Below are 26,984 nucleotides of genomic sequence, written 5' to 3'. Positions count from 1 at the left end.
GAAATAATAGAGTTAAACTGATTACATTACTAGTAAGAAGGTGATAATTAAGATGCTTAAGATATACATGATATTTGAAGATATAAAAGATATTTGAAGAATCTAAGATACCTAAAGAACTTAGGATATGTTATAAATAAACATTAATCTGGAGGCTTATTACTACATTTAACATTTATTAGGAAAAAAGAAAGATAGGTGAAAATACAATCCTCCATTGTACCTGGCCTCCAAGCCACCGCCTATCATAGATAGTCAGATAAGATGAGAGAGAGATCATGTCCAAAAACAGTAGTTCTTCAGAGATTCCTCCAGAGAAAAAGAGATCTCTGCTTCTAAAGCTGGTTTTTTAAGTCTATGTGTATTTTCTCCTTGGCAATATTGCCACTAGGGTGCCTAGGATCAAGGTCTCCTAAATAATTTACCTCACAGATACTTAATGTACTGAAGAAACTTAAGAACTTTATCACTATTCAGGTAATAAATAGGAGCACATATAGGCAGATAGCAGGGAATAAGTTGAATTTGATGGGACAGTATAAATAATCAAGGGATAAGAAAGAGAAATACACTGGGAAAAGTGAAAAGCAAAGAAAGTTGGGGGTAAATTATCTCACATGAGGAGTCATGTAAGAATCCATACAATGAAAGGGAATATGGGGGGAGGGTGGCAATGTTTGAACCTTATTCTCATTAGAATTGTCATAAAGCAAGAATAACATCCACATTCAAGAATGTAAAACTATCTTACCTGTTAGGGAAGCAAAAAGGAGAGAGGGACCATAAAAAGAGGATGGAGGGAAGACAAAAGGAAAGGGGAACTCCATGAGGCAGGTAAACAGGCAGGAAAAAAATAGTGAACAGGAAAAGCCTGAAAGGAGAGGAAAAGGATGAACAGGGAAAATAAATTGGAGGGAAACAGAGAGTAATTATAATTTTGAATCTGAATGGGTTGAATTCATCCATAAAATGGAAGAGGAGAGCAGAGTGGATTAAAAACCAGAATCACAATATGCTGTCTATAACAAATTCATCTAAAGCAGGGAGACACACCTAGAATAAAGGTATAGAACTGGAGCAAAATCTGCTAGGCTGTAGCTAAATTATAGCAATTATAATCTCAAAGCCAAAGTGAAAATTGATCTAATTAAAAGAGCCAAGAAAGGAAATTATATGTTGATAAAAGAACCATAGATTTTGAAGTTATGTCAATATTAACATAGATGCATCAAGTAGCACAGCATTTAAATTACTAAAGGAGAAATTACATGAGTTACAAGAGGAAATATACAATAAAACTATATTAATAGGGTACATTAATCTCCCCCTTTCATAATTAGATCAATCAAACCAAAAGAAAAAAATAAACAAGAAAAAAATTAAGGAGGGGAATAGATTTTAGAAAAGTTAGAGCTGATAGACCTCTGGAGAAAACTGAAGATGAGAATAGAAAAGAATATACCTTTTTCCTCAGTAGTACATGGTACTTTCATAAAAATTGATCATATAATGGAACATAAAAGCCTCACAATCAAATGCAGAAAGCAGAACATTAAATGCATTCCTTTCAGAAAACAAGGCAATAAAAATAACACTGAACAAAGGGCTAGCGAAAAAAATTAATTGGAAACTCAATAGCATATTATAGAATAAAGGAGGCAAAGAATAAATGATAAAAGCAATCAACATTTTCATTAATGAGAATGACAAGGAGACAATACTCCAAAATTTTTGGACAAACCCAAAGCAATATTTAAAAGAAAATTTACATCTCTAAATGCTTATGTAAATAAAGTAGAGAAAGATCAATAAATTGCTTATGCAACTAAAAAACTAGAAAAAGAACCCAATTAAACAACAAAGTAGAAATCCTAAAAAGCAAAGAAGAGACTAATAAAGTTGAAAGTAAGAAAACAATTGAACTTATAAATAAGAAAAGTAAGGATTTGGTTTTATTTTTTAAAATAAGTAAAATAGATAAACTATTGATTGATTTGATAAAAAAAATCAAATCACCACTATTAGAAATTAAAAAGGCAAAATTAACTTCCCCCCAGAAAAGCCTTCCCAATATAGATCAGGAGTGAAACAAGGATGTCCATTATCACCACTACTATTCAACATTGTACTAAAAATCTAGTTTTAGTATTAAGAGAAGAAGAAATTAAAGGAATTAGAATAGGCAGGGAGGAAATAAAGCTATCACTCTTTGTAGATGATAAGATGGTATACCTAAAGAACCTAGAGATTCAACCAAAAAACTAATTGAAACAATTTACAACTTTAGCAAAGTGGCACAATATAAAATAAACCCATATAAATCATCAACATTGCTCTATACTACCAATAAATCTCAAAAACAGAAGACTTTTAAAATAACTCTAAGCACTATAAAATACCTGGGAATCTACATGCCAAAAGAAACCCAGAAATTATATGATCACAAATACAAAACACTTTTCACCCAAATGAAGTCAGATCTAAACAATTGGGAAAAATGATAATTGCTCATGGGTAGGCTGAACCAATATAGTTAAAATTTCAATTCTTCCCAAATTAGTTTACATATATAGTGCCATACCAATCAAATTACCCAAAGTTGCTTTATAGATCTAGAAACAATAATAACAAAATTTATCTGGAAGAACAAAAAACCTAGGATATCAAGGACATTAATGGAGAAAAATGAAGGAAGATGGCTTAGCTGTACTGTATCTCAAATTTTATTCTTAAAGTGACAGTTGTCAAAACAAAATAGTGTTATTGGATATGAAACAGATTGGAGGGCCAATAGACATGGCACTCAACATGCAATAATAAATGATCATATTAATCTAGTGTCTGACAAACAAAAACTGTTGAGAAAAGTGAAAAACTGTATGGCAGAAATTAGGCATAGACTAATATTTCATGCCATATGTAAAGGGAAAGTCAAAATGCATACATGATTTAGAAATAAACGGTAATACTGTAAATAAATTAGAGTAGTACAGAATAGTTTACCTGCCAGATTTATGGCTAAGGGAAGACTTATTGTCAAAAAAAGACCTAGAGAACATCCTGGGATATAAAATAGAATACTTAAATTAAAAAGTTTCTGCACAAACAAAATCAATGCAGCCAAGATTAAATGGTAAACAACAAACTGGGGAAAAAATCTTTATACTAAAGTGTCTCTTATAAAAGTTTTTATTCTGAAAGACATGTTAATTCCCAATTGACAAAAATTGACAAATGACCAAAGACAATTTGCAGATGAAGAAATTAAGACTATCTTTAGTCATATGAAAAATGCTCCAAATTCCTATTAGTCAGATAAATTCCAATTAAAACAACTCTAAGGTACCACCTCACAACTACCATATTGGCTAACATGACAAAAAAAAAGGAAAATGACAAATATTAGAATGTGGAAAAATTGGAACACAAATACACTGTTGATGGAGCTAAGAACTGATACAATCATTCTGGAGAGTAATCTGGAGTCATACCCAAAGGACCATAAAATTGTACATAACCTTTGACACAGTAATACTGCTACTAGATATGTATATCAAAGAGATTAAATACAGTAGAAGAACCTACCACTATAAAAATATTTATAGTAGCTCTTTTTTATGGTGGCAAAGAACTGGAAACTGAAGGAATTCCCTCAGGTGGGGAATGACTGACCTAGTTGTGGTATATAATCTGATAATGGAATACTATTCTGCTATAAGAAATGACAAACAAGATGATCACCCAAAAAAAATTTTAAAAACTTATATGAAGTGATACAAAGTAAAGTTAGCAAAACCAGAAGAACATTGTACATAGTAACAGTAATATTGTCAGGATGATCAACTGTGAAAGACTTAGGTATTCTGTTCAAGATGATGATCCAAAAGAATACTGAAGAACCCATGATGAAAAATACTTTCTACCTCCTGAGGGAGAACACATGAACTCTGAATGCAAACTGATACATACCTTTTTTTTTAACCCTTACCCTCTGTCTCAAAATCAGTACTGTGAATTGGTTCCAAGGCAGAAGAGTAGTGATAAGGGCTAGGCAATGGGGACTAAGTGACTTGCCCAGGGTCACACAGCTAGGAAGTGTCTGAGGCCAAATTTGAACTCGGGACCTTCCATCTCTGGGCGTGATTCTCAATCCACTGAGACACACAGCTGCCCCTGGCCACCTTACTGCCCCCTGATGAATGCTTTTTAAACTTTATTTTTCCTTTTTTATTTTTGTATTTTCTTTTGCAGCATAACTAATGTGGGAACATTTTCCCATTACTAATACATAAAAGTAATGTTTCTTGCTTCATCAAAAGTGGGAGAAGATTGAGAAAACTGGAGAGAAGTTGGAACTCAAAATTTCTTAAATGAATGTAAAAAAGTTATTAATTATTTAGTTAAATAATTATATGTACTTATTTTTTATTATTTATATATACTTATTATATTATATATGTATATATATATATATAGTATATGTATATATATGTATGTATGTATGTATTTAAAAATAGCTCCCTCACTGAATGAAATACTCCAGATGAGGTCAGAGTAGAGTGGAACTATCACCTCCCTGTTCCTAGAACTTTTGCTCCTGTTAATGTTAGGATCTAATAATTAACTTATTAGCTGCCACATTACGTTGCTGATTCATATTGAGCTTGAAGTTCACAATTACCCCCAAGATCTTTTTTCCCAACAAATGATGTAAACCTATGCCTCCCCAGTCTTACAAATTATAAAGGTGACATTTTTGTGCCCAAGCCCAAAGACTTTATATTCATTGTTTCTAATGACTTCTGTCATATTAAATTTAGCCCAAATTCTTTGCCAGTCAAAATCCTTCTTGAAAAAGATGACATCACTTCTACTGAGCATTTTTTCTAGTGAGTTAGAGTACCACAGGTGTGGAATTTAAGAGAAACTTAAAGAAATTACTACCTTTTAACTGTATAGGACTTAATGGAAAAATGGGAAATCTGATCATGTCAGTATTGAGAAAATCAAGATAGTGCAATTTTGCTTCTCTCTAGATAGAGAAATCAAACCAGAGAATTTTACATTTTAAAATATTTTATTGACTTCTTTTGTCTTACTGATTTCTGAATATATCCTTACCCAAAGAGCCTGCATAACTAAAATTAAAGAAAAAAAAGTTCAGAAAAACTAGCCAATAATTCAGCTTTGCCTAATAGCAATTTAATGTTCCATATCTCCATTTTATAAACAGTGTCTACTTTATTACCTCTATATATGTTTTAAGAGTAGCTTCAAGGAAAATATAAGAGAACAGGAAGCCTTTTATGAATGATATTCTATAGTAGACTACATATTATTGTCATACAACTGATTTAGTAGAGGAAGATAATTATGATCTCATAATTTTCATTAAGATATAATGGTATTTAACTTATAGCTCTAACATCATAAACTATTTCTTACTTAAGTTGATTAAATTAATTTATTGGATTGAAAAATTTAAATGGATTGACAAAAATTAAATGAGAAACAGAGCAAAGTAGTATATCAAGAAAAAGGGAGAACAAAAGCAATATGACAGAAATAAAAAGGAACAAATTTAGATTTGTTTTAGGGAAAAACATCCTAATAAACTCTTCAGAATTGGAAGCACTTGCCTCTTGATTGGACATCTTCAAGCAGAGACTATATAACTATTTTTTGGTTATGGTGAATTGAGCAATTACTTTTTGATTAGATAGATATTGAAGGAGAAATAAAATATTTATGAAAATTAAAGGAAAACAATTATGTTATGGTAAGAATAAAACTTGGCTACTAGTTTTCTACATTATACTGGCAAGGAACTTCACATCTCCTTGTTTCACTTTCCTCATCTGTAATTGGTGGTGATAATATTTGCCTTATTTTATAGGATTGGGGATCAGATAAGCTATCAAGTGTTAAATTTCTTGGGAAAAAAATATAACTCTGATGTAAATATAAAGTAGTGCTGTTATTAAAATCTAAATTTATGTACCTGGCATTTAGTTTGGGGGAAATGCCTGTGTCCTAGAATAGAAGGTATAGAATTCTACCAAGGACCTTTAGTTATCTCCTGGTTGACACTGAGTGTGGAAAATGTGTTAGGTAATTCTGTCCTATTCTTGGCTGAAGATCCCATCATTTTTCCCATTGCCTTTTCTCCAACTGACCCTCTGGTACTCTTCTCTTCATGAATAGAGTTTGAACCTAGGATATGGAATTGTCCTAAAGTCACCACTATGAAGGTGTTGATTGAGGGTATGGGGTACAGCCTTTAGGGGGAAATATAATGTAAGTAAGTCTGTGGAAAAGAATGGAAACAGCATTTGATTTGGAATTGGAACTCTTCTGGGTTATATCCCAGATCTGACACTTACCAACTGTGTGACCCTAGGCAAGACTTTTTTTTTTAAATCTCTCCATGCCTTAGTTCCCTCATTTGCAATTTGAAAGAGTTAGAATAGGAAGGCATTCCCTCATCACTTGCATCTCTCAAAATCCTTCCAAGTTTAGCTCAAGTGCTATTTCATTCATAAAGCCTGAATATCACCCCAGCTTCTAGTGCCTCCCCCTTCTAAATACTCTGTTTTAGGTGTCCCTAAAGTCTGTGAACAATTTAAATATGGAGCTAAAAAACAATCTGTAGCATGCAGTAGAAATAAAAAGTGGATAACATTTTCTGGTTAACTGAATTAAAGCATGTAACAGCATTTAGAAGAAAACTTAGAACTGTGCGGAGATTTCAAAAATGAAATGTATTTATCAAAACATTTTGTTTCAAAAGAACCTTGTGTCTAATAACAAGTATAATGAATTCTAATGAGGAAGTATAGAATTATATTGTGTTTTGTGTGTGTAATGAATGGACTTGTTGATACTTATCAATTCTAAGATTAAACAATTAAAAACTAAAGAAAAGAGAAAGCAAACACATTGCAACCCTATTTCCACTCTTAGGCCTCACTGCCCTCTATTCCTTAACTCTCAAAATACAGACACAGCTTCTACCCATAGATCTCCTGAGAGAATGAGCAGACTCTCTGTACCCTTGTGATTTTCAACTAAACCTCTGTGGATAACATTGTCTTCTAAAACGAATTTCAACTTTCCATTACAAACACATGCAAACATTGCTCACTTCCTTCTCCTCTTCTCTGGGCTTTTACCAATATAACTGTGTATTCTTTTTATAGTTATTATAGGACATTGGGAGACCAAGTGGAAATACTAGAAAAAGGTCAGAAATAGAGATTGCTCCCACTCCTGACCTGCCTCTGTGTGAACACTAGATCAACAAGAGAAAAGGCAGATCTTCCCACCTTACAAATTTGGCAGCAAGCATTTATGAAGCAGCTGCTATAATCTAGACATGTGATTTAAAAAAAAGACGGAAATAAAATAGTCTCTGCACCCAAGTAATTTATGCTCTATTGGGGGAAATGATATATATGCATAAGAATATACAAAATACAGGGACTCAAAAGTCCTCATGCAATTTATAATATATAATAACTTCACTTCTATAGGAGTGCAAGAACAATATGCAAAATGCAGCAGAAAATTGATTTATTCAATTCTAGTGTGTTTAATTCATCAAAAGAATAAAATAACTCAACTGAAATTTTATTAGAAGTAAATATCAGGGATCAGAGCAGAACAGAGGAGCTTTTACTTCTATTTTCTACAGCCCTAGGATGTATCCTAGGTGAACTTGTCACAATTTAATTCTCTTATACATATATGTATATATATATATATATATATCTCCTTGTTGGAGATTTTTTTAATGTCTAGACTATCACAGTTTTTCCAGTCATTCATCTTTTATTTAAAATATATTTTTACATTTTTGGTAAATATTTCCCAATTACACAGAAAACATTTTTGACATTTATTTTTTTAAATTATGAATTCCAAAGTTTCTCCCTTCCTCCTACCCCTTCCTTATCCCTTGAGAAATCAAGCAATATATGGATTATACATGTGAAGTCATACAAAAAATGTTTCCACATTGGCCATATTGCAAACAAAAACACACAGACCCCACCCCCACCAAGAAAAGTAAAGAAGGTTTAGAAAGTATGCTTCAATCTATCCTCCAAGTTCATGAGTCTTTCTTTCTCCAGAGGTGGTTAACATTTTTCACCATAGCTTCTTCAGAATTGCTTTGGGTTATTGTCTTGATCAGAGTAACAAAGTCTTTCTCAGCTGATCGCCCTGACAATATTACTGAGACTGTATATAGACAGTATTCTCTTGGTTCTGCTCACTTCACTTTGCATTAGTTCTTATAATCTCAGGTTTTGCTGAAACCATCCTGCTCCTCATTTCTTATACCACAACAGTATTCCATCACAATTCTATACCACAGCTTTTTAGCCATTCTCCTGATGTTCATCCCCTCAATTTCTAGGGGGTTTTTTGCCACCACAAAAAGGGGTGCTACAAATATTTTTATATGAATAAGTCCTTTCCTCCTATTCTTTGACATCTTTGGGGTACAGATTTAGCAGCAGTATTTGCTCCGTCATAAGGTATACAGAGTTTTATAGCCCTGGGGGTATAGTTCCAAATTGTTCTTTAGAATGGTTGATCTAGTTCACATCTCTACCAGCAGTGCATTAGTGTCCCAATTTTTCTACATCCCCTTAGAATCAAATTTGACTTTTTACTTCTCTTCACCCTCTACACCCAATTAGTAACTAATTCTTGATTATATCTTGTCACTATATTTTTCATTGGTCTCCTTCCCTCCACTCATACCATAATTCCTTATTTACTCTTTTTTTTAATTTAATTTTCCCCAATTACATGTGCAAACATTTTCCAACATTTTGAAAAGAATTTTGAGTCTCAGATTCTTTTCCTCCTTCCCGTCTTCCCTCAGTAAGAGCATGTGAAATTATGTAAAATGTTTTTCTACATTAAGCCCTTTTTTGGAAGGAAAGTTGAACAAAAAAAATTAAGAAAGAAAGCACAAGAGGTTTATTTTGGTCTGGATTCAGATTCCACCCATTCTTTCTCTGGAAACAAGTGGCATTTTTTATCATGAGTCCTTTGGAATTGTTTTAGATCATTATGTTGTTGAAATTTTCTAAGTTATTTATAGTTGTTCATTGTACAGTATTCCTGTCACTGTGTAATCTTCTGGTTCTACTTATTTCACTCTGCTTCATTTCCTTTAAGCCTTTCTAGGTTTTTTTTAGGTCCTCCTGATCATTCTTACATTCTTTACATTTTTACAGAATAATAGTATTCCATTATAATCATATACTATACTTTACGCAGCCATGCCCCATTTGATAGATGAATCCTAACTTTACAGTTCTTTACCTCCATGAAAAGAGCTGCTTTAAATATTTTTGTACATATTTTTGTCTCTTTGGGCTACTAATCTAGCAATGTTCTTGCTGAGTCAAAAGGTATATATTGTTTTATAGCCTGTGGGGCATAGGTCCAAGTTGCTTGCCAGAATGGTTGCTTTCCAGTTTACAATTCCCTCAACAATACATCAGTGTCTCAATTTTCCCATATCCTTTCAAAGTTTTGACATTTTCCTTTTGTATCATTAATAGGTAACCTGATTAGTTTGAGGTTCTACCTCAGAGTGGTTTTAATTTGCACTTCTCTAATTAATAGTGCTTTAGAACATTTTTACATGACTATAGAGAACTTTAATTGCTTTGTCTGAGAACTTCCTGTTCATTTCCTTTAACCATTTATCATTTGGGGAATGACTTGTATTCTTATTTATATTCAACTCATTTTTCTATGTATTCAAAAAAATGAGGTTTTTATAGATAGATTTGCAGAACATTTTTGCACTATTATGATGACTGAGTATTATTCTCCAGCCTATTTCCTCATTTAGTTTCTGACAACCACATCCCCTAATTTGATTTCGTTTCTATCAGCCCCTAATACCTTCTTTTATAACCTTTCCTTTCTACTTTCCTCTATTGTAAGATAGATTTGAAAACCCCAATTGATTGGGTATATTTATCCCTCATTGGGCCAAATCCAATGAGAATAAGGTTCATTTGCTCTTCTACCAACTTTCCAAATCATCCCCTCCATTGTAAAAGTTCTTTCATGCCTCTTTTGTGGGTAATAATTTACCTCCATTCTGTTTTTCCCTCCCCACCCCCCCTTGTCCCAATGCATTCTTCTTCCTCTTGGCTTAATTTTTAGATATTTTTAGATATCATCCCATTCTATCCAACATATACTCTGCCCAATTTTTTTAGGAGTTATAAGAATCATCTCTCCATGTAGGAATGTACACAGTTTAACCTTATTGAATGTCTTTTTATTTCTCTTGTTTTTCTTTACCTTTTTATGCTTCTCTTAAGTCTTTTATTTGAAAATCAAAATTTCCATTCAGCTCTGGTATTTTTAGCTGGAATGTTTGTTTACTTCACTGAATACTCATTTTTCTCCTGAAGGATTATGCTCAGTTTTGCTGAGTAAGTGATTCTTGGTTGAAATTCTAGCTTCTTTGCCCTCTGAAATATCATATTCCAGGTCCTCTGATCCTTTAATATAGAAGCATCTCAATCTTTTATTATCCTGACTTTGGGCTTCACAATATTTGAATTTGTTCTTTTTGACTACTTGCAATATTTTCTCTTTGACCGTGGAGTTATGGAATTTGACTATCTTATTCCCAGGAATTATTGGATCTCTTTTTAGGAGGTGATTGGTATGTTCTTTCTATTTATATTTTACCCTCTGGTTCTAGAAATATCAGGACCATTATCCTTGATAATTTCCTGAAAGATGATGCCTATGATTTTTTTATCATGACTTCCAAGTAGTTCATTAATTCTTATATTATCTCTCTTGGACTTATATTCCAGGTCAGTTGTTTTTACAATGATGTATTTCATATTTTCTTTTGTTCTTTAGTTCTTTTGACTTTATTTGGCTCTTTCTAACTCTTTCATCTTAAATCAATACTATGTATTGGTTTCAAGGCAGAAGAGTGAAAAGGGGTAGGCAATGAGGTTAAGTGACTTGCTTGGAGTGACAGGTTAGGAAGTGTCTGGGGCTAAATTTGAACCCAGGACCTCCCATCTCTAGACCTGGATCTCAGTCCACCAAGCCACCGGCCTGCCCACTGTTTGTTTCTCGATGTCTCTTGGAATCATTAGCTTACACTTGCCCAAAATCTAATTTTTAAATCATGATTTTCTTGAGTGAATTTTTGCATCTCTTTTTTCATTTGGCCATTTCTTCCTTTTCAGAGGTTTTTCTCATCAGTGTAGTTTTGTATATCTTTTTACATTTGGCCCATTATTCTTTTTAAAAGTTCTTCTTTTCAATGGATATCTGTGCCCCACTTACCAATTAGAATATTCTCTTTTTAAGATATTAATGTCTTCATTACTTTTTGTACATTTCTTACCCAAATTTTTACTTTTTATTCATGACTGCCCTTTATCACACTCATTTATTTTCCCAATTTTTCTTCTATCTTTCATATTTGATTTTAAAAAATCTTTTTGAGCTCTTATATGAATTATTTTTTGCTTGAGAGCAATTAATATTTTTCTAGGAGGAATTGGATGTAGCAGTATTGACTTCATTGTCTGCCGAGTTTATATTTTGGACTGCCCTATCACCAAAATAACTTTATGCTGTTTCTTTTTGTTGTTGTTTGCTCATTTTCTGACCCTTTTCTTTTAACTTAAAAAAACTGGTAATTTTGGACTCTGTGTGAAGGAAGCAATTTGCCAAGCTTCAGATTCTTTGTGTAGTTGCCTTTAGATCTAGCTCTAGGGATATATCTGCTTTCAGTTCTTCTGAGGTGGTATGATGTAAAGAGAAATGTGTTTAATACGCTCTCAGGTTATTCTATGATCTGTGAATAACCACAAGTTCTCTTTTCCACCTTTGAACTGTGATCAGGGTTCTCTGCTTCCCTGTAGTTGCAAATGCTAGCATATGCTAGTGCTCCTCCTCAACATTAGAATAAGACCCAGAACTGGAACCTGAATCTGTATATGAGTAATGTGGTGAGTTTTCAACCTGAAGCCAGCAAAGGGACCTGTATAATCACCTTTTCAGCAGTTATCTGACTTCACCCCTTTACCATCGCATCTGAGTCCGAGAGCTCCAGAAACCTTTGTTGCTGATTCAGTTGCCTCAAAGCCTCTTGTAGCAGTGGAGCCTGCCATTGTGTGTTTCTTCTTGCACTTTGTTTGTGATACAATAGATCTTTTGTGCTGGCTTTCTAAATTGATTTTGGCTGAAAATTTATTTAACTTGTGCTTTTTAAGAATTTTGAAGTTCCAGACTTTTTTTTTTTGAGGTAGAAAGAGTAATTTAGAAAAGACTAGGTGGTTCTATGTACCTTCTCCACCATCTTGGCCCTGCCTGCATACATTTCCTCATTTCTTTTTATCTCTACTGTTGCATCAAGCATTCATCACTTCCTGTCTGGATTATTGTAATAACTATTTAATTGTTCTTCCTTCCTCCAGTTTCTGTCCTTTATAATATATGCTCCTAAGAGCTTCAAAATTGGTATTCCTAAAACATAGAGCTGATATATTACTTCCTTATTCAAGAAACGTCAATAGCTATTCATTGCCTCTACAATAAAATACAGGCTCTTCTGCCTGCCATTTAAGACCCTCTATATTCTGGTTCTGCCTAGCATATCTTTCTGAGAAGACTCATTATACATTTCACCCATCATGAACTTTTTCATTTAGCCAGACTAATCTTATAATTCTCCATACATTTCATCTCTGACTTATATATCTTTACACAATCTGTTTCCTATGTCTAGAATGATCATCTCAGGAAACCCCTAGCATTCTTCACAGATCAACTCATAGCCTTAAAAAGAAGCTTTTCCTGATTCCTTTGGTTGTTGGTTCCTACCTGTCTCTGTCATCTCTCCCCAAATCATTCTCTTTATATATACACATCTTACATATGCAGACACAAACACACACATATGCTGTATTTACATAAATGTGTACATGTATTTCAACTATAGGCTAAATTCCTTGAGAGCAAAGATTTTTTTTCACTTTTACATGTATATCCCTATCACCTAGCACAAGTAGGTTCTTAATGTAACATTTTTTGTTTAATAAAGCTAGTTGTTTCTGTTTTAGAAGTTACCAGTACTCAAAGCAAAAGTAAATTATCTGTTTAGTGCAGTGTCCAGACCCAAGGCTTTATTTAGTTAGCTGACCTGCTCACTGACTCATTATCATTAGCATCTGATCAGAGGATGATCAAGAGAAAAGAATGAACCAAAACTCACATGAATCCATTTGAAAGCTATCCTGTAGTTCTAACAAAAGTTTTCATGGTTGAAAATGTTGATAAAAATGAGCTTTGAAGACTTTTTACAGTTTTCATTTATCTATGATGTTTTATTTCCTCCTGCTTATGGATAGTTAACCATAATAGTTGAAATATCCAGCTTATAATCATAGTACGAGTGATATTTAAATATTGGGAACCAATTAATTTGATTCTCTTTGCCTCTGACTCAGTTTTCCCTCAAGTGGAACCACACTTTACGAGAAAGAAATAAGCCAGAAACCTAGTCTGTTTCCAAATTGAACCTTTGCATGATTTTGTTTGATACTCATTTTCTTTTAAGTCTTTATACTCAAAGCAGTCTCTTGGCTAAGGAATTTGTGTATATAACTGGAATGATTTTATTGAACGGGTAGAAGATTACCAGTGACCTAATGGGAAGGAATTGGCAAGATGTTGAAAATAACCATAAGCCTCTGGAGACACTTTTTTTGTTTCTAGGCTTTAGTTATATCACTTCTCTTTCTTTCCCTTATCCTAAATGCTTCTGAGAAGTTTCAAAGGAAGGTAAGAGGCATCTATTCCATTTCCATTCATCAATTTTTTAAATGCTGGATCTCAATTCATTCTAAGGGATCACTTCTTTAAAGATGAATTATAGCCCTTCATAGTCAACCTTTGACTGTGTTCTGTGTGTATGATTAAAACAAAACAAAACAAAAATCAAAATCCTTCTACTTCTCTTAACATTCTTGTACTTCTACTGATAATCTTGTAGGTTCCTTTTTTCTCATCATCCAGAATTAATGTCATAAAAGAGAGAACTGACTATTTTCTTCTTTTCTTTTACAGGTAGCACAAGGAGGTGGTCACCGGACACTTTTATATGGACATGCAATTCTCCTTAGGCATTCATTTAGTAGAATGGTAAGAATGACTGCAATGCTTCCCTGAGGATTGTGATTGGCCAATAAAAAAGATGAGTGCTACAGTACATGAGTACAAAAGTAGATGAAAAGGAACAAGAAAATAGATCCTACATATAGTTGGAACAAAATAATAGAATAACTGTGGAGTAACATCTCTCTGGTATTGGGCTATAACCTAAGCAGAAATAAAATACATAGATGGAATTGAAATTCGATTTCTCATTCTCTGAAAACTGATTTTAGGAAGAACTCAGATGAAATCAACTGACATAAATTGTAGCGAGTAGTAAAGGGATTTTGAGGACTTTCATTAACCCAGTAGCATTGAAGACAAAAGCCCTTACTATTCAGGGATCTAGGACTAGATAGATGATACCAAACCAATGGTTTTATAAGCAACTCTCACCAATTATCTGTGACCATAAAATTTTGATTATTAATTTAATTCCCTTTTGCTTAAACTATAAAGAGCATACAACAGTTTATTTCCAACACTATGACTCTCTGAAATCAAACCAACATATCATCATTTGAAAAGTTTATGTTTTTCTGGACAAGACTTCGACTTTCAATTTCCAATACTGTTCTCATGTTTTCTGCAAAACCTAAGAAGAAGCCTCTTTCTGACACCCTGTGGCAATGTCATGCATTTCAATTCAGGACCTTATTTTCTTATACAATTTATATATACTTGCAGTATGCTATGAATTGCCTTTCAAAGCTGCATTTTACATATTTTCTTTGAAATGGCATTTTTCTCTAGCTATAGAGAGCATCTGATCTTTTCATCCTGAATATTCAAGTATTGTGGTCCTCTTCAGTGAAAGGCATATGGAAAATTGGCTAAATAGCAAGTATCAGTATAAGGGTTTGTTGGAATGTAGATTTCAAGGAATACTGCACTATGCTTAATTTTGAACAGAGTAGAGATAATTCTCTTCATTTAGAATAAAGACCTTGCTTTTTTGGCAAATAAAATGTCTTTGTGCATTGCATTCAGAGTCAGAAAACTTTTATTTGAGTCCTGTTTCTATTATTTAGAATCTACAGAAACTTGAATAAATCACTTAGCTTCCTTAACACTCACCAATAAAATGGGGATAAGGGATACATTCTTTATCTAATTTGCATGGTTATAATCTGAATTAAATTAAATAATTATGTTGGGGGCACTAGGCCTGGAGTCAGAAAGGCCAGAGTTCCCATATAACCTCAGACATTTACTAGCTGTGTGACCCTGGGCAAGTCACTTAACCCTTGACTGTATAAAACTGAAGAAGGAAATGGGAAATCACTCCAATATTTTTGCCAAGAAAACCCCATGGACAGTTCATCCTCAGGGTCACCAATGGTCCAATACAGCTGAACAACAGCAACAATTATGTAAAAGGGTCTTTTTTTCCTGACTAATTCTATACCTCTATTGTATAAGTACAGCCATCTCCAATGGACTTGTATTGGCTTCAGAAGTTTATTATTATAAGACAACATTATGATGGCACTACAGAACCTCATTTTTTATTAAATATAATTTTTACAGTTGAAATATTGAAACTTAAGTTGTGTTTATTGTGTTTATTTTTTAATTAACATGATATTTTATCCTTCAAGAGCAATTATATAAGTTCAATCATAAACATTATTGTCTGGTGTTGAATTACTGTATGTGAGGGCCAGGTATGGGGCTGAACCTGCTGTTACAGTAGGGGTGAGAAAGTCAAGCTTATAAGGAGGCCAGCTCCAAGTAAGAGAGAGAGATAGAGAGAAAGGGAAAAACCAGGAGCCTTAGTGACTTAGTGAGAAGGACGGAGTGGGAGACACATGCCACTATGATTGAAAGCTATGGTTCTTTTATTTCGGGAATGAAATCTTACAATTTATAGTTTGCTCAGGCAGTCAAGAAAGAGTGACAGTTGATCTATTTAGAGTAATCTGGAAGTTTGCAGGAAGAGGGGTAAGGAATGTCTGCGTCATTTGGTCATGACACTATAAAGACCTTTTTGGTCTTCAAAATAAGGAACAGCTCAAAGTTTCTATAATCTTGCACATTACAAAGGTTTCCCAGAAAAGATATAGCCCAAGACTTTGTTATGGCCAAATGGAGAGAAAGTCTCTTCAGGAATTCTTATCTGAGTTTCAACTAGACCGAAATTTGCAGCTGCAAATTGAGATGACCTTGCCAGAAAATCCCAAGAAAGCTTACAAGTATGTCTTCATGGCTGCTTTCCTCAGTGAGTCTAAATTTTACTCGGTTCCCCTGTACATTATGATGCTGTACAATTTTGAGAAGTATTATGATATAGTAGAAATAGTAGTAGGTTTGGAGTCTGAAGACTTAGGTTCAAATTCCAACTCTGAATGTTCCTAATTTCTTTACCTTTCTCAACCTGTTTCCCCACCTTTAAATGGGATAATACTACATATACTGCCCATCTTACAAGATTGTTGTATGCTTTTGTCAGTTTTAAGGTGCTTTGGAAACTTAGTAGTTATATTAAATTGAAGAGCTCTTTCTGATACAGGAAGCTGGATGCAAGGTCCCTAATGAATGAATGCCTATGTGTATTTTCCTGACTTTGGATTTTAATTCCTCCATTATTCTTGTCTGTCTTTAAGCAAGACAAGTAGCAGAAATTGATCCCTGGAAGCCCAAAACTGATGAATTTCAAGTAGGGAAGGAAAATTACCAAATGAACAGTGGCTATTCTTCTTCTTCTTCTTCTTTTTTTTTTTTGGTAGTATCTGACTTGTTTGACTACATCAAGATCCCAGACAGATAAACTTGCCTTTGATGTGGGACTACAGGAACATGCCACAGGTATGCTAGTATCCCCAGGTAACTACTTAGTACCATAATCTACTATCATTCATATAATTCACTTGCAATCCTATACCACTTCTAGTGCTAGATGACACTTTCTAATTTAGAAGTAGGTGAAATCAACTTTAAGGAGGAGGCAAAAGAATACAAAAGGCAACTAAGCATGGAAGAGCTTATTTTAACTTCTACTATACAAAATAGTCATGCACCTTCTTAGGGAAAATAACTTACTTATCTTTGGGTCTTAGATACTTCAGGTAAGTAGATAAGTAATTGTCTATATGTGAAGTCTCTATTGTACCCAAAAAGCGGCTGCTAAAAAGAAAAAGGAAAACAAATTAAAACTGTATTAATAGAAATATAGTATACATTCACGAGAAATAATGCCTTCATGGTACTGGTATTCTTCATTGATCAAATCACATATAGAAAGAAGACTGTTGTAAAATTCAGCTATGAAATATTAAGGATATTGGCATAATATAATTTACCTAGAGAAGATGACCAGGAAGATGGAGTGTTTAGAAACTGTCATATGAGGAATGGTTGAAAAAACTGGGGACATGTACTCTGACAGACGACGAAGAAGTGATATAATAATTATCTTAAAATATTTTCTAAGTCCATCTCATAGAAGAGGAAACATTTGTTTTTTTCAGACAAAAAGATAAGAAACAATGTTTGGAAGATACAAGTAGGTGGATATCATCTCAGTATAGAGAAAAATCATATTAACCATTAGATTTGTCCAACAGTAATCTAATGTGGTTTTATGAAATAATGTAGTGAGCTCTCTAGCATAGGAGGTATTCAAGCAATCCAATCCAGTAGGATTTTCATCTTTAATTAATTTTTTAAATGAGAACCTTTTAATTTTATATTATCTTCATTTCCCAATGTATAAATCATCTCTCATCTCCCTTCCAGAGAACCATACCTTATAACAAAGTATGACAAAGAAGAAAAAAAACTACTTCAGCAGAATTTACAAACATATCAGAGCAGTTTGACATTATAAGGAATGTTCCACACATATAGCCCCTAAACTCTACAGAAAAAGGGTGGAGGTATCTTTTCATACATTTTCTTTGGGCCTAAGCTTGATCCTTATAATTTTGGAGCATTTAGTAGGATTTATTCTATTCTTCTTTACATTTACATTGCATTCTGTATATTGCCTTCCTGGCTCTATATACTTCATTTTCCATTCAATGTAGATAAGCCTTCTCATGCTTTTCAGCATTTTTCATATTAATCATTTCTTGTAACACAGAAATATCATATTCTGTTCATATATTTAATTGCTGTATGGATCAATTTTCTTTCTATTACTAAAACCAGCTGCTATTAAGTATGTGGAGAATGAGGCCTTTTATTTTTATTTTTGATTCTCTTGGGATCAATTATAAGTTAAAGAATTTATGAGTCAAAGGGTATGGACATTTTATTCATTATCCTTGCTTAATTCCAAATTGTTTCCCAGAATGGCTGGACCAATTCATATATTATTGTGCCCACCTTTACATAGCCTCTCCAATATTACTAATTCACATTTTATTTTGTCACCTTTATCATTTTTTTGTATAAAAAGCAAAACCTCAGAGTTGTTTTGATTTACATTTCCTTTGTTTCTGATTTGCAACATTCAAACATGGTTGTTAATAGTTTAAATGTTTTCTCTTTAAAATTTTGTTCATATTCTTTGGTAACTTGTCCACTAAGAAAAGCCTTTTATCTTACCTATTTGTATTATTTCCATGCATATCTTGGATATCAAATCCTTCTTTTGAGATATTTATAAAAAAAAGTTCTCTATTGAAAATTCACTTTCTTCTACTTCTTGCATTACTTTCATCTGTGCAAAGCTCTTTCAAATTTATGTAACCATATTTCCTCTATTTTTTCTATGATCACCTTTATCCTTTGTTTTGTTGTAATTTTCTCCCTTCCCATAGCTATGAATAGTGCCAGAATGCATTGTCTTCTTTTTTTTTTTTGGAGGGAAAGAGAGCAGAAGTGAGTTCAGGTCAACAAAATAAGCATTTATTAAGCATCTAGATACTGGCAATACAAAATTAAAAAACTGTCCCTGTGCTAAAGGAGCTTATGTTCTCCTATGGGATACTACATGTAAATTTATACCTATGATAGTTTGAGGAAGATAAGAGCCTTAATATCTAGGAGCATTACAAAAGGCTCCCCTAGAAGGTGATATATGAATTTAACTTTGAAGCAAATTAGAGGTATAGATGTTGATAAGAATAAGAACTGAGGAAAAATCTCTCAATCTTAGAAATTAAGAGAACATTATAAATTTCTAGACATTTCAGTAGATGGGTGACTTGTAATTAGATATATGACAGACTCAAAATATTGGGCTAAGGCTAAAGATTAGCTACATATAAAAAGATCAAAATACAAATAAATGAGATTTTAAGATCACTTAGTAAGAATTTGTCCTGCCAGCCCCTTGATTGAAGTGAACTTTATGTGCTGCATCTTATCCAACAGCATTCGTGAGAATTACTAATCAGGGCTGAAGAGATTGTAATTTCTACCCTCACCATTTTTTCTGTGGGACAAAAAAATAGTATGATATAGTACTTGATCTACTTCCTTACTTTATAAATAAGATTTCTTTTTTATGGTTTGGGTTTTCTTTATTTTTACTTGAATTTTTATTCATTTTAAAATACCATTTCCTCTTGTAGTTTTGACTTAGTGAATATTGACTCAAATAGCAAAATTCTCTGCTTTTGAATTATATTAACTCCTAATTATAAACCAGACCCAAAACTTTGGCGAACATTAGAGAAAAAAGGATATAAGTTTACCTTCTTATATCATTAAAATGTGATAAAAATTGGAACATGGAAGATAAGTTTAAAAAAACATTACTTGAGAAGATTTTAGAGATCTTTTATTCTATTTTAAAGTTAATAATAGAGAATTTTACTCTTTCTAGGAAAGAGCTTCTCAAGCACTAAGTGACCTAAGAAGTCAGCTTATCCATTCCTCGATTTCCATTTTACAAATAAGAAATCTGTAGCTCATTAATTTAATGTAATTTACTCAAGGTCATATAGGTAGCCAGTAGGAGAGTTGAATTCAAACAAATCCTGTGACTTCAGATCTTAAGCTCTTTGTACTGTGCTTTTTTTCAATCTGATGATTGTCTGTAGCTAGGTTTCATGTCAGAAGAGTTAGATAACTCACACACACATTTGAATCTGATAGAACCATAGGATAATTAATATAGGTATCGTAGAGTTCCATCCTTCTCATATTATTGTTATGGAACTTGAGAACTAGGGAGGTTGTAACTTTTCCAAAAATCATGCAGCTAGGAAAAGGCAGAATTGAATTTTCAACTCAGGTCCTCTTAACTTCAAATCCAACATTTTTTCCATTGAACCATAGCTTTGTTGTGACCTTGGACAAATTACTTAACCTTTTTGGTTTTCCTATCTCATAGGCTTATAAAGAGGCTCAGAATGGCATAAGATTCACATAAAATACCTATTAAACCCCAAGGCATTGTATGGATTCAAGCAATTATTCTGCTTATTAAAGAGAAGAAATGAGTGTCCTGAAGTAAAATAGTTCATATGTGAGAGTGGTTGAAAATTAATGAGATGAAAAGTGAGATCGAATAGGCAATGTATAGATTAAATACAATAGAGCTAAAGTATATTCTTTTCTTCAGTTTGAATATACTTACATTCTTATTTTTCTCAAGCAAGACCAAATCAATATTGACATGGGAGAAGGAAATGAAGTTTTTAAAAATTCTAATAAAGGTATATTAAATGGTATCTAAAGGAAGTCTCCAAAATTTGAGGTTATTTGAAGAAACTGGCTCAGTGAATTACCATCAGCATCCAGGAATCCAACCCAAGTCACTCTGGGATCCAATAGTTCCTATCCACAATTGGACTTAAGGCTTACCACCCCACCATAGATAAAGGCTTTTTGGTTTCTTGTTTGTTTTTTTTTTTTAATGGTGATTGCCAAATAGGCATTTTAAGGAATAAGAGAAAGAAATATTGTTGGAAAGGTTCTATACCATTTCATGGTTGTTGTTTTTTTTTCCCCTCTAAAATCTGTTAAGTTGTAAGATGTGTCCCAGCACTAACTTTTGTTCTAATTATTTCAGTTACTGTGCATTTCTTCCTTGATTGATAATTATCTTACTAACATAAACAAAGAATGTTATCAGAATTTAAGTGTCATGGACAAGAGGTAAAAAAAAAGGAGGTTCCAAGTTACTTGTTCAGTTATCTTATTCTTATTGAGAGACATCTTAGAGCTTACTTCCCATTTCCTCCCATTTTTCCTCTTATAACTGATATTAAAGCTTCTCCTGTGAAGGAGCTTCAGAGCTTTGATCATTTTTCTAGAAGTTGCTACTTGTGTCTTGTCTAGAGTGATTATCCACTATTTCCATGTGACATTTAGTCCTTTAGACTTCTTCAAAAGATTATGCAGTGGATTGGAATGTGCCATAATCTGGCATTTTTCCACAGGTGGTCCTTTAGGTCCTGTTTTTTTCATTCCACAACTGATTGTCTTTCTTGCAAAGATTTTGGCCTCACAAAATTGAAGAATCTTTGCTTATAGATGGAAAGCAGAGAAAGAAAATCAGAAAATGTTAACTACAACCCATTCAGAATGATGACATCTGACATCTTACAACCTTTTTTGAATCTGGATGAGGAAGTTATCTACCTACCCTAGTAAATTATATTCTATCAATGCTTATGAACTCAAATAATTTTTTTCTTTTTCCCTGAAGAATCCAGATTTTCACAGAAAATGAGAACTGGAGGGGATCTTGGAGGTCGTTGTATCCAGTATCCTCTTTGATGCATGTATGACCACCCCAAACAAGTGGTTTTCTGGTTTCAGTTTGAATATGCCTATTGACAAAGAACTCATTAATTTTCAGTAACCCATAATTTCTAGAAAATTTTGCTTATAAAGAGCCAAAAATAATCTGTATGTTTTGCTTTTTGATTCTATCTCTCTCTCCTGGAGCTAAAGAGAATGCTGCTCTATCTTCCTTAGCCATCCAGATACGTGAAAACAGTGATCATGTTTTTACTCATCTTCTCTCAGCTATACTTCATAAGTTGATACTTGTATAATGTACCTCCATAATGATTTTCCCAGCCACAAATTTCAAAACAAAGATTTGGAAGGCATCATTAGGAAAAACTTTTTTTCTTAACATACTGATTAAGTACCTTAGTAAGCAGCTGTTGGTAGTGGATAGTGTGTTAGACCTGGAATCAAGAAGAACTAAGTTCAAATTTGGCCTCAGATACTTACTAGTTATATGATCTTGGAAAGTTCCTTAAATTCTGTCTACCGCAGTCTCCTGATCTGTTAAATGGGGATAACAATAGCATCATCCTAGGATTATTGTGAAGATAAAATGAGAAATGTAAAGCACTAAACAAATCAGTAAGTATTAGATAATTGCTAGCTGTTGACATTATTATTAATTCTTAGCCCAAGTCCTGTTAGTCTTCTTTGGGAATCAGAAAAACTGATTCTATTACTACTTACTAGCTTTGTAACCTTAGGCAAATGGTTTATCTTCTTTGGAATTAAATTTCCTCATCTTTAAAATGAGATTATTGTGCAATGTTTAGTGTTTCCCAGACTTTTCTAGTATGAAGATTCACTATTTAATATATTTTTTGAAGCTCCCCATGTGATGTTAAATATACTATTGGTGTCTGATGAATTTGCATTTTCCTAATGACAATAGCAATATCACACATTTGAAATGGTTTTATACATATAATTATATATATGCATACATATATATGCATATTTTTTCAAGATGTGCAATTTTGTCTCCAAAAGGTAAGATTACTAAATTTAAAATGTGTATGTGTGGATTTGCAAACCTTCTATAATAACTCTGCTGTCTCCCTCAATTTGGGAGACTTGGGAACTCTAAAGTTTAGGGATCACTGCCTGACTACAGAGACAAGGAAATGAAGGATATGCAATTTTGAGAGCAGAGCTGGGACAAATTATGTGATTTAGCTAATGTTTGAAGTGTTTTGCAATTTGGTATTGTTCCCTGAAGATGCTGTATATTCACTGTAACACATGTGACTTGCCTTGTCACAAAGTAAATGCCTATCTGCTACAAATATTGGAATTTTCTGACATAAAGAATTATATGCATTTGTAAAAATGAATAATTGAACAAGTGAATAAATAAATGAGGTAAACAAATGAATGAAAAGTATTACAAACAATTCCTAGGTGGATCCCTCTGTACCTGTGGCTCATCATAAATAGCTACCTAACTTGTCTGATAGAAGTCTCAAACTCTAGCATAAAGGCAGAGTGATTAAAAATAGATAAGATACAATGAGACCTGAAAGAAAAAGGAATGTCTTCATTTAAAGAAAGAAAAGTTGAAAGAGAGATCAAACTATTAAGAAAATAAGATTTTATTTTATTGGTCAGGTATGTATAGTTGCTTTTTATTATTTGAGAGAGGCTCTTATTACAGGGAGGTACTGAAATTACTAACTCAAGCAGCCTCTGTGTAGGGGAAGCATGCTGGTGGACCATACACCCTGCGTCCAAACAGAGATCAGAAGGAGAGAAGGTGCGAATCGGTGATGACCTCATCCTCGTCAGCGTGTCATCAGAAAGATATCTTGTAAGTGGCGTGTGTTTTGGGGCTGTCCCTGCTCAGTATCTTTTTTTAAGGATGAATTACTGAGCATTGATCTCAACAGTAAGCTGGATGGAGCCTGCCTTATGTGTAGATGAACTAGATATTGTTAGTATGGTATTATTTGAAAACCACCTATTGCTTTTCCTGCCTTAAAAAGTTTGTTCAACAAACTTGCATTGGTTTCTGAAATTCCAGTTCTTATAACTGCTCTTTGAGGTCATAGCATTCTCTTCAGAAATCCTTTTTATATATGTGTATTTCTAGGCAGGGTAATTATTCATTCATCGCTATTGGTATCCATTACCCCCCTGCCACAAATTGTCAAATTAGATATTGTCTTATTTGAAAGCAAGACTCTGGAAGAATAGGACATAGGAAAACTAATTTTTTATTCAATGGTAAAAGACTTAGAAAAATCTGGGGCATGGAGTTCTGTATGGGAAGGAAGGCCTAGATAGGATATCTTTTGAGGATGCTAGGATAATAGGAGCAATCGTGCCTATGGAGGTAAGGATATTGAAAGAAGTAAGAATGTCAACATAAACTCAGCCTACTTCACAGATTTAGCCCTATGTTTTGAAGTTACTTTGCTGTTTGTGCCACAACCACAATCAAGCATTGAGCAGAAACTAATTCATGTGAAACCAAGATTCTAGCTGAGGAGAATACAAAAACCTATGTTTACATACAATACAAAAACCCTCCTCTTGCTGAATACTAATTCCTAGAGTAAAGCATCCCATTTTGAAGATTTGGGGTTGGTAAGTTCCCACATTTATTCAAGTCCAGCCCAAAGGTAAATTTCAAAAGGAAAATTACAAAACTTAAAAAAGCATTTACTTAACTCAAGGAATAGCTGCCCCACCTAAGCTGTTTCCTCTTGGGTACCACTGGGGGTAGAATGTCTTATTTTTGTCTCTGTTGCAGCATCTCTCCATATCAAATGGCAACATACAAGTGGATGCCTCTTTTATGCAAACACTCTGGAATGTACATCCTACATGCTCAGGAAGTAGCATCGAAGAAGGTTTGCTCTAATAATATATGTTCCATTAACTCATTAATATGTCATGGGACACAGAAAAAAAAGTCTTTTTTGCAGTGCATGCATTTTATTTTTATGTTATATACCAGAATAATCTAGTAAAAAGGTAGCATGATTTTTTATTACATTAATTTCTGTTCTTAAAGTCAAAGGAATTATAAAAACTTAACCTAAGAACTATTCTATTCAATTTTCATTCTCATAAGCATGAATTTTTGTTATCTTTCAGTCTTCTTCATATTCATACAGACATTCTTTTAGGATTTCAAGTGTCATTCCCTTAGTAGTTATGATTTGGGATTGATTGCTGAATACAGTCAATATCAATTTGTTTATAAACACTTTAAATTGGTAACATTAATTCCCAAAATACCTCTTTATAGAGGTCGAAAGAGCTCTGCTTTCTAACCTGAGACCCTCATTAGTTTTTATTGCTCGTGTTGATGGGAGCTTTACTTAAAGGTAATGACTCTTCCAAATAATATGCCCTGTGTATTAAACTATTTTTAAAGAAATAGCCCATTTTAATATTTTGTGCTATATATTAATGAAAGTAGCCTGGAATTAACAGAAAGAATACTGAATTTGGTGTCAGAGGACCTGGGTTCAAATCCTAACTCTGCTGCTTTCTACTTGTTTGACCTTGGACAAGTTTCTTAATCTTCAGTTTCTCCTAAAAATTGACTAATTTGAATTCATGGCTTTTTTTTGTATCTTTCTCCTCTAAATATTTGTTCTCAAATTCTCTCTTTGTCAGAATCAGGAAGATCTACTTAAAAATCTCTACTACTCTAATGTGGCTTTGAACCAGTCTTCAGCTCTCACAGAGAGCTGGGATCAATTAGGCATTGTTTATTACATTAAAGAAATATTTAAAAAACTGTTTATGTGTCTCCATATGAACAGATTATTACTTGAGGGACACTTAATTAATGTAAATGAGAGACTCAGAAAGAAGCATGGTTTTGCTATCATAAAATAATGGTGTTTAATCAAGAGAATGATTAGGGAAGGTTTTTAATTTTTAAATAAAAAATAAAATTTTAATAAACATTATTGTTTTGATGAGGTGTGTCATAATTATTCCCTGATGCCAAAAATGTTCTGATGCAGATGTTAACATCAGTACAACAAGGCAGGAAATGGATCTGGACTTTTCATGTTTGCGGTGTTATTATTATTTAAGGAAATCTTTGCTTGCTCAGGTGAAAAAAGGGCAGAGATAAATGCCAATGTGTTATAATGACTCTTGCTTTATGTGATGAACTAAAAGTAAATCTCCCCAGAGATTGATTTGATATGATCAGAATCTTCTTACTAGAAATAAATCAGCTATATGATAAAAGAAAAATCTAAAATGCATATTATGGATATGCTGAATTTAATGTCTACTAGGACTCTCTTGAAAGATTTTGGAACTTAGAAGACTAACTTAGAGGGACAATTTATGTTTTATCTGTAGAACTGGCTTTCTTAATATTAATTCCATTCTATGACAATTGCCTTGTTAATCCTTCTCTGAACCAACCCTCATAGTTTGTTGGAAAAGTGAATGATCAACATTCCTTTTATATCATTGCCTGAATTATGATTATTTGTATTCAGTTCCACAAACTAAAACCCATAAATTAGAAGAATCTGAATCAATTCAGTTGGGGAACAGGTGAACTACTGTACCTTCTCTTTCCTTTTTTACAGTGAGAATATTCAAAGTTTGATATACAATATGCTAAATGAGTTGGAAAGTTAATATCTATTAAAGTTGGTACCTAAAAATGACTTGCTCTTTTCTTTCCTCGTGATTCTTTCTTTTCGTATATTTATTTGTTGGTTTGTATTTTTACTCCAAATATACATTTCATGAATGTCATGGCTTATTTAAATATTAGATATTTGAACCATTTACCTATATCGTCTCCCTCTCCATTATTCTCTAACTATAATCATTGAAGCTATTATCAACCTAGATTTAATGTTAAATTCTACTTGTTTGTCATTTAACTCTCAGCTAAAGTACTTTTCATGTTCCACCTATTTTATCTCTCTTTCCTAAATTCACTGAGATCACTGACTGAATCTGTTTCACTCCAAATCCATACCCTTAAGTCTTTCATTTTTAGTTACTCAGCCCTGTATAAATTTGACTTCCTTTCCACAATTAAAATATAGAAACTAAATTGACTGTAATCT

The 26,984-nt window shown here is 33.1% G+C and overlaps 1 protein-coding gene across 2 annotated transcripts in view; it reads left to right on the top strand.

The window, feature by feature from the left end:
- Positions 1 to 26,984, top strand: part of RYR3 (ryanodine receptor 3) — a 793,997-nt gene that overhangs the window by 284,595 nt on the left and 482,418 nt on the right. For both annotated transcript variants that reach the window (XM_056810219.1, XM_056810218.1), the window contains exons 4-7: positions 14,143 to 14,217; positions 16,959 to 17,037; positions 23,619 to 23,731; positions 24,677 to 24,776. In XM_056810219.1, coding sequence (XP_056666197.1) covers positions 14,143 to 14,217; positions 16,959 to 17,037; positions 23,619 to 23,731; positions 24,677 to 24,776 — 367 coding nt within the window. The remainder of the gene's footprint in view (positions 1 to 14,142; positions 14,218 to 16,958; positions 17,038 to 23,618; positions 23,732 to 24,676; positions 24,777 to 26,984) is intronic.

This window comes from Monodelphis domestica, chromosome 1, assembly GCF_027887165.1.
Source record: "Monodelphis domestica isolate mMonDom1 chromosome 1, mMonDom1.pri, whole genome shotgun sequence".
NCBI lineage: Eukaryota > Metazoa > Chordata > Mammalia > Didelphimorphia > Didelphidae > Monodelphis > Monodelphis domestica.
Note: the sequence above shows the minus strand (reverse complement) of the source record. Positions and strands in the feature narration are given on the sequence as shown.